The following is a 17,450-nucleotide window of genomic DNA, read 5'->3' as shown; positions in this document are numbered from 1 at the left end:
TAAGGTTTTAGAATGGCCTTCCCAAAGTCCTGACTTAAACCCCATTGAGAACATGTGGACAGTGCTAAAGAAACGGGTTCATGCAAGAAAACCATCACATTTAGCTGAACTGCACCAATTCTGTCAAGAAGCGTGGTCAAACATTCGACCTGAAGCTTGCCAGGAGCTTGTGGATGGCTACCAAAAGCACCTAGTTGCCGTGAAAATGGCCAAGGGACATGTAACCAAATACTAATGTTGCTGTATGTATATTTTTGACCCAGCAGATTTGGTGACATTTTCAGCAGACCCATAATAAATTTATGAAAGAACCAAATTTTATGACTGTTTTTTGTGACAAACATGTATGTGTTCCGATCACTCTATCACAGAAAAATAAGAGTTGTAGAACTTATTGAAAACTCAAGACAGCCATAACATTATGTTTTTTTACAAGTGTATGTAAACTTTTGACCACAACTGTATCTGTACAAAAAAATGAGACCACTTAAAAGATGAGTTTCTTTGATTTTACCAAATTGAAATCCTCTGGAATATAATCAAGAGAAAGATGGATGATCACAAACCATCAAACCACCAAACTGAACTGCTTGAATGTTTGCACCAGGAGTAAAGCAGCATAAAGTTATCCAAAAGCAGTGTGTAAGACTGGTGGAGGAGAGCATGATGCCAAGATGCATGAAAAAACTGTGATTAAAAACCAGCCAGGGTTATTCCAAAATATTGATTTCTGAACTCTTAAAACTACTTTATGAATATGAACTTGTTGTTTTCTTTGCATTATTTGAGGTCTGAAAGCTCTGTATATTTTCTTTATTATTTCAGTCATTTTTCATTTTCTGTAAATAAATGCTCTAAATGACTAAAATATTTTTATTAGGAATTTGGGAGAAATGTTGTCTGTAGTTTATAGAATAAAACAACAATGTTCATTTTATTCAAACATAAACCTATAAACAGCAAAATCAGAGAAACTGATTCAGAAACTGAAGTGCTCACTTTTTTATACAAAGTTAAAGGTAAAGTTAAAGGTCAGGTGTGTTTTTTTTTTTTTTTTTTTTACCTGTGAGATGTGAGAACCACAGCCCTCCCGTCCTGAATCACACTCATTATAGACTTCCACAGGAAGCGTCGGGAGTGGGGGTCCATCCCAGTGGTCGGTTCGTCCTGCTCATTCATAAACACCCACAAACACCCACACAATGATAATAGACTGTCAGGACTGAATGGAAACACTCCTGAAAACTGTTTATTCGGGTGAATTGTCACATATTAGCCTGTGTCTGTCCTGTGTTTTTCCTTCTTTTGGTTTTCTGTGCTCCTGCCCTGTTTTCCTGTCTTGTGTTTCCAGCCATGTGCTTTTTTGAGCACATGGCATTGTTTTGTTATTGTTCTGTCTCCGCCCTAGCCCCGCCCTAGCCCTGCCCAAGCCATTAGTGTTGTCACCTTGTGTCTCATTTGTAACTCCGCCCCCTCATTACTTCCACAGGTGTCCCTAGTGTGTGCCTGTGTATAAATACCTCATGTGATCCTTTGTTCTCTGTCGCGCTTTTTGTTTGACCTTGTCCCGTGTGTTTGTTATTTTGGTCTACAGTTCTGGTTTGTTATCTTTATAGTGTTTTGTTCCTTGCTTCTCAAGACCTAGTTTATCTTTTGTTTTATAGTCTTTAAGTGTTTACTTTGTCTCAGTTTTTGGTTTGCTTTTTTGTTATGTCTAAAAATAAATATGACTTGCATTTGCATCCGGCCTCCTCCTCCTTGTTACAGAATAAAGCCCTTCCAGTTATTCCAGATTTCCACTAAGGCTGGGTGCAGCAGCATTAGCAGCTAACCGCTAGCTGCAGTTAGAGCTAGTAAATGCCACCCGACAGTGCTACACAGAGGAATCCTGAGTGTTCTTTTAAACCAGGGTTATATTAGCTAGCCATGAAATGCGCAGACTACAGTCAGATGGTTAATGCTGCTCCACCAGTGCTATCCAGGGTTAGCAGCAGGCTACAGGTCGATAATACTCACCTCTGAACAGCTAGCTAAAACTCTTGTATAACTCTGTATTCAGCAGAGTGGCTTTACTGCTCCTTAATACCTGACTGATAGAATTTATACATAAAATGCACCAGATTATAAGGTGCACCAACAATTTTTAGGAAAATAAAATAATTTTAAGTGTGGATTATAGTGCAAAAAATACGATAAACATGACAGACAATCACTTCCCTCTAAAGAAATGTTGTATTAATGGATATTACAATCATGATGCCCTGCAGACCCCTATTATAAACCCATATTCTTATTGGTTAGTAACAAACACATGAGTAGATTACAGACCAGCAGTACGAGAGCAGGGCAGCCGATCATGGCGATTGCAGTGGAAAGCTTGCGTTTGTTTCCCCCGCTGTAGGTTCCTGCACCATAACCTGCGTACTGAGACAGACCCAGCTTCTGAATCCCCCACTCAGCCACCTACACCAGACCAGAGTCCAGACACCAGAGAGTGAGACAGAAAGAAAAGACAGACAAAGATAAAATTATTATACACGATGTATAGCTAGATTTACACATACAGCTCTGGAAAAAATGGAGAGCACTTCAGTTTCTGAATCAGTTTCTCTGATTTTGCTATTTATAGGTTTATGTTTGAGTAAAATGAACATTGTTGTTTTATTCTATAAACTACAGACAACATTTCTCCCGAATTGCAAATAAAAATAGTAATTCAGAGCATTAATTTGCAGAAAATAACAAAAAAGATGCAGAGCTTTCAGACCTCAAATAATGCAAAGAAAACAAACAAGTTCATATTCATAAAGTTTTAAGAGTTCAGAAATCAATATTTGGTGGAATAATCCTGGTTTTTAATCACAGTTTTCATTTTTTGCATCTTGGCATCATGTTCTCCTCCACCAGTCTTACACACTGCTTTTGGATAACTTTATGCTGCTTTACTCCTGGTGCAAAAAATTCAAGCAGTTCAGTTTGGTGGTTTGATGGTTTGTGATCATCCATCTTCCTCTTGATTATATTCCAGAAGTTTACAATTTGGTAAAATTTAAAGAAATAATTTTTAAGTGCTCTCTTATTTATTTCCAGAGCTGTATAAATTTTACAATTATATGGCATTTAGATATAACTAAATACGTACTTTCTTACACCCCTATAAAGGACAGGTATATTATGTACATGGAGAAAAAATGAACTGAGAGAGAGAGAGAGAGAGAGAGAGAGAGAGAGAGAGAGAGCAGATGAGGAGAGATGGGAGAGAGTGTCACCCTGCTGATCTCAGACTCCGGGACTCCTCTGAGTCGTGCATAGAGATGAAGATGTTCTCTGCCAGTCAGTAGATCATCTATGGCATCAAACTGGGGGCAGTAACCCATGTTGTGATACACATCCAGGATATTTGTCAGGATGCTGGAGGAGGAACAGACACAGTAAATCAGTAGGAAATGGGTGTGAACATCTACTATGCATCTATTAAACCATTAGGAGTATCAAATTAATAAAAAAATGAGGTGAAATGAATCACATATCTTGTTTTACTTAAATACAGTTGTTTGTACTTATTTTATTTCCTTAATTCAGCTTTTCAAAGTTCTAGTTTTTAAAATTTGTACATTTTTATATTCATATGAAAATAACTTGAGCAATAATTACTATTAATAAATTGTATAATGTATGGACATTACCTCATACCCCATACTTCACACGACTGAGCCATTTGTTAAGGATATTTAAATTTTCTAGTATAATTATACAATATATTATACAAATATTTATTATCAAATTTAAATTACAGTGATTAAATTTATTTCCGCACTATAAAGATTATGCACCTGATTAAAAGTCACATTATGGGACACTAGTAAGGAACAGGGGTGTCGGCATGTAGTCCTTCTAATTCAGCAGCTAAGCTAAGTGAACAAAACTGTAAATCTTTAAAAAAACATTTTCTTTTAAAGACAAACGAGTGCTGGATGTTAATCTACACAGATTTCTCTCCTGAAAACTGTTTATTTGGGTGAGTAAAGCAGTTCCATTTATTTACAGTAAGATTAGATTTCCAGATTTCCACTAAGGCTGGGTGCAGCAGCATTAGCATGAGCTGCAGTTACTGCTAGTAAATGCTTCCCAACAGCGCTACACTCTGCGTGTTCCGGTAAGTCACAACGATATCAGTTAGCGCTTCGTCCCGATATACTCACCTCTGAACGGCAAAAGAGCTAGCGCTTAGCGCAGTTCATAGCTAATGCTAATTCTGCTAGAGAAACTTTATACTTTAAACTGGAACTACTTTATAACACTGTACTGCTTATTAAAGACACATCAACACATACACATTGTATCCATTGTCCAGCACTGGATGCACTTATGCAATAATAGAAAAGGGAAAGCCAGCACATGGTTTTCTACACATGATGTTACCTATAACCCGTGATGGCTGCCTCGCCCGAGCTCACGTCGATGTCCCCAGTGAGCATTTTGAAGGTGGTTGTTTTCCCAGCGCCGTTTACTCCCAGAAGCCCAAAGCACTAAAGAAGAAACACAACTCAATTAGAGCTACAGGACATCCTGCCTGACTGAGAGCAAGAGCAGGACCTCTGTTCCATTTTACCTCTCCTGGAGACACTCCCACACAGATCCTGTCCACCGCAGGCTTCGTCCCCCCAGAGTACGTCTGGGAGAGGAGAAGAAAGAGAAGATTTCATTAAAACCAGTTCTTATTCTTATTATATATAAAAATGTATTTGCCCCTACCCCTTTAGGATAATGACCTAAAAATAAAAAATAAATAAAATGTGATTTTTAATAGCTTTTCAAGACTAGGCTCCTTCACTGGACTAATCTCTACCATTTAGGACTCGTCCCAATCAGTTAATTACTAGATTTTTACTATAATATAAACTTTATTTCTTATTAATGAAGACAATAGGCTTTAAGTTTTGTACAGCTGTTTAGTGCTTTAGTATTATTATTGAGTTTAATTGTCTTTAGTCTGAATTTTAGTCAGATATAAAACAGCTAAATCAATAACACAAGCTAGAAATGCTAAAATGTTAAAATCTAAAATGTCAAATGTTTTTGTGTTTCCTAAAAATCTGAGATACAATGAGTCATTAAATTATTTTAGGAGGTGTCCATCTCAAAATCATATAAGGAAGCTGCATATTAGTTTAGTTTTAACAGAAGTTACTAAATCAGGGATTGTAAAACTAAAAAAAAGCATTAATTGTGATTTTTAAGTTATATTTGCAATAAAAAGCATTGCTACTATTAAAACTATATTGTCGATTTTTAGTTTACTACATAATTTAAACAGACGAACTGTCTCTTACACTGTGCCATAATTTATGGATAAATGGACCAATAGAAACTCTTCAAAATTACCTGAAATAAAGCATTTTTACATTGACTTCCATTGAAAGTTAAAAAGATTTTTTGTCTCTCCTGTAAAGTTGCTGTTTTGGAGATACTTGTTTTTCATTGGACAGCGACGATATAGATCAATTAAAAGCCCAAATAAAACAAGAAAAACAAGATTTCAACATTAAAAGCTAATCAACGACGATCAAAGAAAAAATTTCCTCATTGTGGACAATAAAATCTATTCTATTCTATTTTATTCTTCTATTCTAATTGAATGCTGTATGGAAGAAAAACTATTAGACTATCAGACATGTTTCTCTAGAAAGAGAGAGAGAGAGATAAACAGCTGTCTCTCTGTTTTATGGGGTTTGGAGCTGTACTGTACTTTAGACAGGTCTCTGATGTGCAGGATATCACTGCTGCTTCCTCCTCTGTAGATCCTGTCCCTCTCTTTAGCCACGTCCAGATCCTCGTCCACTATCAGCGGCTTCTTACTGTCCGGCATCCTGTTAACCACGAGCACAAACAGGGATTATATTTACCATAAAACAGAGAAAAAATGTACCTACCAGTGAGCTTAGATAACACAACCTTTCAGCTTGATTTAGGGCGTGACCGTGTCTTTGCTATCATAACGGCGGGAAAAGTTCCTCTTTCAGGTCTTATAACACAGTAATTATATCAGACAGACACATGCCCTGATCTCTTTTACTCCAGAAGACATACGGCTGCTCAAAAATATAATCATTTAAAGTGTAAAAGGAAGCAGAATTATATTATAATTTATATTTTTCTGGAACTGATCATGTATAGCTCAATTTTACCAAACGCCTGTTTTTTTTTTTTTGTTTGTTTTACTTATTTTTGAATATATAGACTTTTCAAATATATTCTACGGTGGCCGAGAAAGCCCAGCGCAGTGCAAATTGAAAAGCGCGGCAAAATCACAAAACACATCCATCAAAATTACAACACAGGCGCAGCAAATAGAAAAACGCGCTGCAAATACAACCACAACACAACGGAAGTGAGTCACAACACAACGGAATTTTCCCGGGGGACCTTAAAAGATGCTGTACCAGCTGTATACAAAGGACAATAAGTGGCAAACAAGCTTCTGAAAAGTAAGTTATGTTTATTACCTGTGATTGCCACGGTTGTGTGCATATTATTAAAAGTTCTGCTTCACAAAACGCCTTGTTTGCCACTTATTGTCCTTTGTACACATAGTGAAGTCCGAGACGTTACTGAAGACGCAGCTTAGCTGGTACAGTACCTTTTAAGGTCCCCCGGGAAAATTCTGTTGTGTTGTGACTCACTTACGTTGTGTTGTGGTTGTATTTGCAGCGCGTTTTTCTATTTGCTGCGCGTTTTTCTATTTGCAGTGCCTGTGTTGTAATTTTGATGGATGTGTTTTGTGCTTTTGCAGCGCTTTTCAATTTGCACTGCGTTGGGCTTTCTCGGCCACCGTAATATTCACACCTAAGATATATTTTCAAAAATTGATAGACTAGCGTGTTATAAGAAAGCATAAGAATATTGATGATGTATAGTTAATTACATGGATTATTGATTATTACTTTAATAAAATACATGGAGAAACAGCATCAGGCGGATTTATTTTGTTTTTCTTGATAATCAATAATCACACCTCTAGGATACATGTAGATACTAAACACCTGACACTCAGAGCAGCCTATGCCTTTCAGTATTTTAATCAGGACACACAAAGAAATATACAAAAATGTAAACTTTTTAGTCTAAATAAATAAAAATTTGTTTAGTGCAAAATAACTACATAGTAAAAATGTGCACGTAAAATAAAAAGTGGCTGATTGGTGCACACAGGGTGTGTCAAAAGTATGGATATATTCATGGGCCAGTTGTTCAAAAAATGTAATCCGGATCAAAATTATCCAGATTTGGTAATCACATTTTTTGCTATCCAGGATCAGGTGATCTGTCTTACTTTTAAGCCAGTTTTTCAAAGCAATATTGGATTGGATCAACCTGATCCAGAAACACAGTTTTCAGGATTACCTAATCCGGATTACCAGCTATGTAAAAAACAGATAGAAGAACCAACAGGGGTTGATGACTCCTTTTCTTGCAGTAACAAGATACTGCTTATTGCAAAACAATACGAGCAGTTGAGCGTTCTGCAGAGACGCTTTGCATGCCTTAACTATTTGCGAGTCGAACCACAGGGAGCATGCAACATAACACTTGCATGTATTGTCCTGCCCAATGTTGCTACCAGACGCAATGTCCCTCTCTGTGATGTTCATGATGCACCTGAGCCTGTTGAAGAACCAGAACAAACTCTGGTGTTCTTTTCAATTGTTCGAAATTATTTTTGACAGCTTCATATCTGATAAATGTTTCTTTGACATTAATATACAGTGATGAATGACAGTGACGTAGATGAAAAAATGAATATATTATTTTTGTTTGTTATTGAAATCTTTTGGGGGGATTATTTAATGGGGTCAAGATTGTTTTTATTTTTATTTTACTATAGAAAAAGGCTTAATTGGTAGCCAATGTCTACTTTATCACTGTAACGGTTAAACAGGTCAAGTGCAAAATAGAAGTAAATGTATATACACTAAATTGTACAAATGTATTTTTTTTACTTTAAAACTTTGATTTTAAAGTTTTACCACATTTACTTCCTGAAATCCACCTTGAAATCCTACCCCTTGTTGGGATCAGGGTAATCCTGTTTTTTTGGATCAAAGTTATCCAAATCCTACTGAAAAGTTTTGAACAACAGAAACTGAAGGTTTGATCCATTTACAAACTAGGATTGGATTACGTGATCTGATCCGATTTCAGAATGCTTCTTTTCCTTTTGAACAACCCGTTTTCCAGATTTGATCCAATCTGATAACCAAAATCCGATCAGATTACCTCTGAACAACTGGCCCCATAAGATAATAATGGCTTGACAGATGAAGATTTATTTCTTTTTTTTTTTACATTTTCTTCCAATTTGGCTATCCAATCGTTCCACCCTTTTGTGAGAAGCACATGCCTTCTTCGATACATGTGAAGTCAGACTCCACCTCTTTTTGAACAGTCCCTTGAATAAGGGACGATTAGAATCACATTGCTAACGCTCGGAGGAAAGCACAGCAACTCGGTTCTGATACATCAGCTCACAGATTCAGCCATGTGCTCATCCACATCACCCTTGATCATAATGACAAAAGAGCGCCATCTACACAATTGTTCTCCCTCTGGACGCCGACAGCTGATGGCAGAGCTACATAAACAGGATTCGAACCTGTGACCTCCCGTTCATAGTGGCAGCGCATTAGACCACTGGACCACTCAGCACCACGGTGGCCATCTTTAACAGTGTGATTCATGTAAATGTGACCCTAAAGAGAGGATCTTTTGAAATCCATAAGTTTTGATTATAATATTTTATAAATATATATAAAACAGTGTTTTCTCACCAGTGCTCCAGGAAGAACCTGTACTGGATGAGGATGTTGAGGATGAAGTAGATGAATCCCTCTGCAGCCATGCACACCACGTTCTTCCCCACAAAGTTCCAGCTGAAGGGATCCAGACTGTAATCCTCTCCTACAACAACAGAGCGGAAGATCAGCAAGCAGGCATGCATAAAAAAAAAAAAAAAAACATTTTAATATGGGTAACAATATATAGAATACTAGTAGAGGTTTTATTTATTTTAAAAATGTCTTTTGTTGTTGTATTTTTACATTTTTTTTGTCCTTTTTGTTTGTCTAAAGTGTTACTAAACCCCCTGATTTTAACTGACTCCTCCCTCAGGGTTTAGGGGCGGTGCATAAGGGAGAGTACGGTGGCTGAGAAAGCCCAACGCAGTGCAAATTGAAAAGCGCTGCAAAAGCACAAAACACATCCATCAAAATTACAACACAGGCGCAGCAAATAGAAAAACACGCTGCAAATAGAAAAACGCGCTGCAAATAGAAAAACGCGCTGCAAATAGAAAAACGCGCTGCAAATAGAACCACAACACAACGGAAGTGAGTCACAACACAACGGAATTTTCCCGGGGGACCTTAAAAGATACTGTACCAGCTAAGCTGCGTCTTCAGTAACGTCTCGGACTTCACTATGTGTACAAAGGACAATAAGTGGCACACAAGGCGTTTTGTGAAGCAGAACTTTTAATAATATGCACACAACCGTGGTAATCACAGGTAATAAACATAACTTACTTTTCAGAAGCTTGTTTGCCACTTATTGTCCTTTGTACACAGCTGGTACAGCATCTTTTAAGGTCCCCCGGGAAAATTCCGTTGTGACTCACTTCCGTTGTGTTGTGGTTGTATTTGCAGCGCGTTTTTCTATTTGCAGCGCGTTTTTCTATTTGCAGCGCGTTTTTCTATTTGCAGCGCGTTTTTCTATTTGCAGCGCGTTTTTCTTTTTGCAGCGCGTTTTTCTATTTGCAGCGCGTTTTTCTTTTTGCAGCGCGTTTTTCTATTTGCAGCGCGTTTTTCTATTTGCAGCGCGTTTTTCTATTTGCAGCGCGTTTTTCTTTTTGCAGCGCGTTTTTCTATTTGCTGCGCCTGTGTTGTAATTTTGATGGATGTGTTTTGTGCTTTTGCAGCGCTTTTCAATTTGCACTGCGTTGGGCTTTCTCAGCCACCGTAGGAGAGCTAATTGGCTGAGCTGCAGCAGCAGTGAGACGCGGATGGTTGCATGTCAGCAGGGGGGGCGGTATTACTGATTAACTGATCTGCATATTGTGATGTGTCTGCATATCAAAGTACAAGGAAACATCATCCTCGCCTATAGCACAGTTAAACCTGAGAGGGTGCTGCAGAGGCAGAAATTACCAATACAGTAGCGTTTTTTTAAGGTAAGATTTTTTTTTTTTTTTGAAAGGAACACATTTCAGCTACTAATGGGAAAATACATTTTATATATGGTTTAGTGCTGCTTTAATTTCTTGCATTGCCACTGTGTACAAAAGGTGCTATAGAAAAAAAAATGTCTTGCCTACATTCAAAATATCTGTTGTCAACCTTCCAGAAGCTCCAGCTCTAATTAGTGCTGATTAGATTCACCTGCTGCTCTCTGCTTGTAAAACTCAGCCACACAGCAGCTCAGTGCTGCAGCTTTACAGAGGAGCAAACTTTACTATAACTAGTAAAAACTAAAAGAAAAAAAAAAAAGAGTTTCAAAGACCCAAACAGAGAAAATATACTTAAAACATAAAATAAAAGAAAAATAAAAGAAATATGGAAAGAAACTATTAAAATTTGTTGATTAGTTAACTGTGGTCTAAACTCAGCCAGAAACTTTTACTACTTCTCCTTCTCCTCTTTTCCTACTTCCTGCTCTTCCTCTCCTCACTTCCTCCTCTTCTTCTCCTACTCCTCCTCAATTCTTCCTCCTCATTTCCCTACATTTTTATTTTATTTTATTTTATTTATCTCTCTTTTTATTTTTCAAAATAAGTGATTTTATATTTTTTCTACAGTCATGTAATTGTTTTTAAAAAGTTGTATTATTTCTACATTTCTACACAAATAAAAATATATATACATATATTAAATAATGTATTATTTAAACATATGTTTTGGGGGCGTGGCCACAGTGATGTCATTCCAAAATCTTTAGAAAAGTTCCTGGTTAGGTTTTTCCAGTGTATCCTCTGCTGTAAGAAGCTTTGAGGAGGATTTTAAGCCCCTTTTTCAGTTTATTTGGACAGGTAGAATGATGTGCCAACAAATCAGTTTCTGGATCGCAGAGGAGCAGAGGAGTAAGTTTCGGGGTCTTTTTTTATTTTTAAAGTAAGATTTAAGGGCTCTTTCCCTCAGTCTCCAGTAGGGTGAGCAACAGCAGCAGCTCTTCTTCCAGAAGCTCCAGCTCTAATTAGTGCTGATTAGATTCACCTGCTGCACTCTGCTTATATACCTCAGCACACAGCAGCTCAGTGCTGCAGCTTTACAGAGGAGCAAACTTTAGTTTAACTAAAGAAAAGCTGAAAACAGGGAAAATATACCTGATTAAAATACAAAATAAAATAAAAGAGAAAATAACTGAAATTTTAAAAGAAACCATAAAACGTTTGAGTAGATGAGTTAACTGTGGTCTAAACTATGGTCAAAATATCTGTTGTCAATAGTTAAGAGGTTAAAACATTAGCTGACTTAATTTTTAAAGCAGGATTTACTGGGTCAGTCTTTCCTCTCAGTCTCCAGTAGGGTGAGGAGCAACAGCAGCTCTCAGAACTGCACCTTCCAGAAGCTCCAGCTCTAATTAGTGCTGATTAGATTCACCTGCTGCACTCCGCTTATAAAACTCAGCCACACAGCAGCTCAGTGCTGCAGCTTTACAGAGGAGCAAACTTTACTATAACTAGAGAAAAGCTGAAAAACAAGCCAAATAAAAAAAGAGATTCAAAAACTTAAAGCAGGGTAAATGTACCTGATAAAACTACATAAACCTAAAATAAAAGAGAAAAATACTAAAAGCTGAAAAGACTACGGAAAGTTTGAGTATAGTATTGAGTATATTGAGTTAACTGTGGTCTAAATGCAAAACTTACTCCTCCTAACTCAACTCTTAAATAAGATACAGATATATAGAAATGTCAAGTGTGGTGAAATTAAAAGTTTGAGGCATTCTGGGAAAAGAGTGCAGTGGTGAGCCTGGGAACTCAAAAAGGCCTAGATGTTCAGGGAAAACAACAGTGGTGGATGATCAGATCACAGAATTCTTTCCATCTCTCAGGGCTCCGGCAGCTGATGGCAAGCTGCATGACTGGGATTCGAACCAGCTATCTCCCAAGTGGTATTTTGGTAGTATTTTAGCATCATTTTAATACTCACTAAACCATTCTGTGACCACTCCCCTTCACTTTCCTACATAAAGATTTTCTAAACGATTTAACGGTAGAGTCTAAGCTCTCAGACCTGCACCGTTTCTGTGAGCAGTTCCTACATTAAAAAAAATAAAATTAATATTTATTCTCAGCCTCTGAGAATCATAAAAACAAGCACACTGCCGTTCTGGGGTACGTTTCCCAAAAGCTCAGTTGCTAACTACGTTAGCAACTTACATAGTCTGGACGATGCAGCTGCGACGCAGGTGTTTCCCAAAAGCGTAGTTGGAACTATGGAGGTAACCACGTTAGTAACTTATATAGTGCGAACCTTAGTTAAGCTACTCAGGTGTTTCCCAGAACCGTAGTTCCAGCGAATGTTCGCAACTACCGTGGTTCAGCTGCGTCGTTCCAACTACAGCTCTAGACCTGTCGTTAGGAGCTTAGTTCCTGGTGGTTAGTGCAGACGATGGACGGTAGGATTCAGAAAGCTGATAAATCACATTAATATTGCTGCACGAGGATTTAAGATATCAAAAGTACCTATTTCTTTTTAATGTTTGTGTTTATTACATTAATTGAGCCACTTCACTTTTACCAATGTGCGCCCAGGTAAAATAATACAATTCAGTCCTTTTTTTAATGTATGTCTTTAACATTTAGCTTTATTTGGCAAACATGAATTCAGTGTAGTGAAAAGAGAAGTGCTCTTTAGCTAAAATGTATTTTACAGTCTTGGAAAGATGTATGCCAATTATTCAAGCAGGCATCTCTTGAGTAAAGATAACTTGTGCTGTGAACATTTATGAAATAGTTAATAGTTATTTTTTTAAACCCATTGTGCTATATGCACTCTGTGAATAAGATATGCAATAAGCAGGTGTTTTGAATGACCTAATTATCCTCTGGAGGTAACAGGGCCAGACAGAGTGTGAATAAAGAAAATTTATTATTTAGCCAATACAACGTGTTTCTAGGCCTATACAAATGTTATCAATTAGTATTTGTTAAATAATATATTACAGGAAATACGTAGCAATATGTAGGCTACATTAATAGATATGTAAAAAATAATAACATTAATTGCCATTATGAAATAAAACATTAAGAGAATAAAACCACGACTGGGATTCGAACTAGGCTTCCATCCAGTGTCTGTCGAGTTTTGCTACCCTGTCAAACCGTATTATCCTAGTGCATATTTAATTTTTAAATATAAAATTGCTAGAAAAAGCCCCATATTTAAACATGCTTTCGGTAGAATATTTGGAAAGCCTGAATCAAAATATCAGGAGACAGTTTAGGGTTATTAGGGTGATTATAAACCTTATTTTTTTATTATTGCTAACTTATAATTACTTTCATTATCATCAGATGTCATTTACGCATTTGTAATACTCTGAAATAATGGCAAGGGGTTTCTGGTTGTTTAATGCAACCAAAATAACAGAATTACCATAAAAAAACAATAAATAAATAAAAAATGTTTCCACGCATGGGCGCTGGTGTTGAGAAGCACATCTCGATGGGTTGCACAATTCGACAGAACACCGCGCGCTGCACGTCGTAGGCGCTCTGCTGAACCACTGAGTAACACATTTCTCATGTCTCATTTTAATAAGACTTTTTTATTAAAAAAAAATATTGCAATAGCAAATATGTGTATGTTTTTTTTTAAGTAACACTGTCTGTTACAAATAATAATGAATATATAGCAATTATTGTCTACATTTTACTTGCAGTTCATTGTTATTTTATTAATAGTATTGTTGTCCGTTATGTTCTGGTGATAATTACAATATAAATAGCCTAAATAATAAATCTGTAACAATTTTTTGGCATAATATTTTAAAGATTGTGAGTTTTGCACGTTTTCTGCTGGGAAAGTCTGGCCGAACACATCTGGAAACACCTTAGTTAAGACCACGGTGGTTCAAACCAACATAGTTCAGACTTCTGTGGTACCAACAAAGTACGATGGTTTCAGGAAACGGTCGTACTTCAGATGTTAGTTAGTTTAACGATGCATCGTACCACGTTAGTTCAATGCTAGGCTCCGTCGTTGTACGGGAAACGCACCCCTGAACAGCCCGATGCCCACAGGCCTATGGCATAAATGCCACAAACACACACACAGCTCTAATTAGCCGCCACAGGCTTTGGGTGGTCTTAGAGAAAGCTCTGCTGGAGATATTTAAGAACAGCGAGAGTCTCGGAGGTGCTCTGTAGTGAGGACACGGCCAGACCGACGCTTCCTTCCCTCAGGCAGAGACGCCAGGAGCTGGGGCACGTGTCTGAGATGCCCCGGGGTCCTGCCAGGGGCTGGGCTGAGGCTGCTGGCGGCAGGACTTCACCAGACAGCGGCGGGGAGGGAGGCGGAGGGGGGTACTATTAGGTTCAAGAGGTTGGAATCAATGCTTAATGTTTGGAATCCATTTATATATCAATGATAAAATGAATGTGGCTCCATTCTTTAACATAAACCATCCGTAAGAATCTTTGGATACAATTATATTTATATGTGTACAAATCAAATTTTTTATTTTATTTTTTTATATTTTATTTTCATTTATCTCTTAGTTTCTATTGCTATTCAGTGCTCTTTATTCATTTAGTACTTTTAACTCTATTCTTATTTTATTTATTGTTTATTGTACCTTCTTTTATATTGTAATCTTTGTCAGTAGTCTGTGTAACTGTTACATGTCACACATGTTGCTCTCAAAAAGCCAAATTCCTTGTATGTGTAACATACTTGGCGAAATAAAGTGTTTCTGATTCTGATTCTATTGAATGCGCACTGGATTATAAGGCACGTTTTAAGCGACAATAAGCAACAAGTAAGGAACAAGGGTATCTCCATGTTTCCCTTCTAATTCCACAGGTCTGGAAGTTAATCTACACAGATTTCTCTCCTGAAAACTGTTTATTTGGGTGAGTAAAGAGCTTCTGTTCATTTACAGTAAGATTAGATTTGCAATATTTTGTCTAACCGTGCTTCCAAACCGAACGCGACGCGAGCGACAAAGCAGCCGGAAGTAATTCATTTTCAATGAGAGCGAGCGACACTGGGCGACGCGACGCGATGTGGGCGGTTTAAGCGACGCGAGAGAGTTGACCAGAACTTTTACTTTATGCAAATGAGCAGCGACGTGCAGCGGCGACTACCAATCAGAAACAGATTCTCATGTGTCCGGCCTGAGTGGGAACAGAACTGAACTGAGCTGATCTGAGGTAAGATACTCCACTATACCAGCAGCTACCCCACTATACTACTATCCTTACAGAATTACCTTATTTACCGTATTTTTCGGACTATAAGGCGCACCGTATTATAAGACGCACTATCAAAGAACGCCTATTTTCTGCTATTTTTCCATACATAGGGCGCATCGCATTATAAGGCGCGTTAAGTGACACTAGAAAGGGTGCCTATATCAAAGTGAACAGGGGTGGCGCCATGTTTCCCTTCCCCCACCGGGGGTGGTCGCTTGCCGGTGGAGCGTCTCAGTATACAAATCTAGCTCTTTCAAAGTCAAACGAGTGCTGGATATTAATCTACACAGATTCCTCTCCTGAAAACTGTTTATTTGGGTGAGTAACGTGCTTCAGTTTATTTACAGTAAGCTTAGATTTCCAGATGTCCACTAAGGCTTGCTGCACCAGCGTTAGCATAGCTATCCGCTAGCACGCTAGCTAGTCACCTAAACTAGTAAAGTTAACCCAAACTTAAACGACAGCGTTACACTGAGTAATCCTGCGTGTTCTGGTAAGACAGTGAGATATTAGCTAGCGATTCGTCCCCCGTAGCTTGTTTTAACACGGTAAACAAGCAGATTACAGGCTGATAAAACTCACCTCTGAGAGAGTTAGCGCTTAGCATCTAGCTAATGCTAGCCAGGCAAAGCAGCACAGACTTACAGGCCGATAACTCACCTCTGAACGGTGAACGCTTAGCGATTAGCATCTAACTCTAATAATACTGCTCCAGCAGTATTAAAAGTGCTAAATTTAGAAAATACTGATCTCTGAACAGTGAAAAAGCTAGCTAGCTAAGCGGTTAGCATCTAGCTAATGCTATTGCTGCTCCAGCCTCGGAGCGGCACGGCTCTGCACGGAGTGTGTGTTTACTGCTCCTTACACCTGACGGGTAAAATTTAGATAATACTGATCTCTGAACAGTGAATAAGCTAGCTAATGCTATTTGCTGCTCCAGCCTCGGAGCTGCACGGCTCTGGACTCTGTATAGCACTGAATCTCTCTATAACGCTGCACGGAGTGTGTGTTTACTGCTCCTTACAACCTGACGAGTAAAATCCATACAAAAGGCGCACCGTATTATAAGACGCACTGTCAATTTTTGTGAAAATTAAAAGTTTTTAAGTGCGCCTTATAGTCCGAAAAATACGGTAATAGAAAACTATATATTAAAACTGAGGAAATTATTTATTAAGATAACAGAACGATTTATGACAACTATTTTTTTTTTAATTAACAGAACCTTTTATTAAAACAAAGGGAATTATTTATTAAAGTTAACATAACGATTTATTACAACTGAAGAAAGTATTTAATACATTTAACGTAACGATTTATTCAAACTGAGGTATGGAATTTGGAACAATTTAGTTTAATCTGAGGGAATTATTTATTACATTTTAAAGATTTATTAAAACTAAGGGACTTATTTATTAAATCAAGAGAAAGACTGTTTATTAAATCAAGTGGATGATTTAATATATTTAAGTAAACACATTAATTACATCCAAGGAATTATTTATTACATTAAGTTAACAATATTTAAAATTATGGTCAAATATATATATATATATATTATATAATATATATTGAGAGAATGATTTACTACATTAAGGAAAATAATGTATTATATTTAAGTAAACCCATTTATTGTAATATGAAATAATTATGTTAAATAATTGTACTTAATAGTAGTTATAAAATATATAAAGATTTATTGTTTGTGAAACGTCTGTACGACTGTTTAATGTTTAGGAATTGTGTAGAGAGGCTGAACCCTTGTTTTCTTTGGAAAACGTTCTGAGTGAGACACGCCCCCAAGCGACTCATCGTCTGTTGGACAGGCGACACAGAGCAATTTTATCGCGTTCGGTGTGGACGTACAGTAAGGGTGATTTTCAGTGAAGTTTCTCCAGCACTAAGGCTGGGTGCAGCAGCATTAGCATTAGACGCTAGCCGCAGTGCTAGCAGGATGTAAATGATGCTTAAGGCGTGC

General features: G+C 37.5%; 1 protein-coding gene across 2 annotated transcripts in view; it reads right to left on the bottom strand.

The window, feature by feature from the left end:
* Nucleotides 1-17,450, bottom strand: part of abca4a (ATP-binding cassette, sub-family A (ABC1), member 4a) — a 133,672-nt gene that overhangs the window by 14,308 nt on the left and 101,914 nt on the right. For both annotated transcript variants that reach the window (XM_022666636.2, XM_022666637.2), the window contains 7 exons: nt 8,829-8,958; nt 5,750-5,870; nt 4,613-4,675; nt 4,423-4,529; nt 3,270-3,411; nt 2,329-2,463; nt 1,064-1,167 (listed from right to left, as the gene is read on the bottom strand). In XM_022666636.2, the coding sequence (XP_022522357.2) occupies nt 1,064-1,167; nt 2,329-2,463; nt 3,270-3,411; nt 4,423-4,529; nt 4,613-4,675; nt 5,750-5,870; nt 8,829-8,958 (802 nt within the window). The remainder of the gene's footprint in view (nt 1-1,063; nt 1,168-2,328; nt 2,464-3,269; nt 3,412-4,422; nt 4,530-4,612; nt 4,676-5,749; nt 5,871-8,828; nt 8,959-17,450) is intronic.

The sequence above is a fragment of the Astyanax mexicanus genome, chromosome 6, assembly GCF_023375975.1.
Source record: "Astyanax mexicanus isolate ESR-SI-001 chromosome 6, AstMex3_surface, whole genome shotgun sequence".
Classification (NCBI taxonomy): Eukaryota; Metazoa; Chordata; class Actinopteri; order Characiformes; family Acestrorhamphidae; genus Astyanax; species Astyanax mexicanus.
The sequence above is the reverse complement of the archived record's forward strand: the minus strand, read 5'-3'. Positions and strand labels throughout refer to the sequence as shown.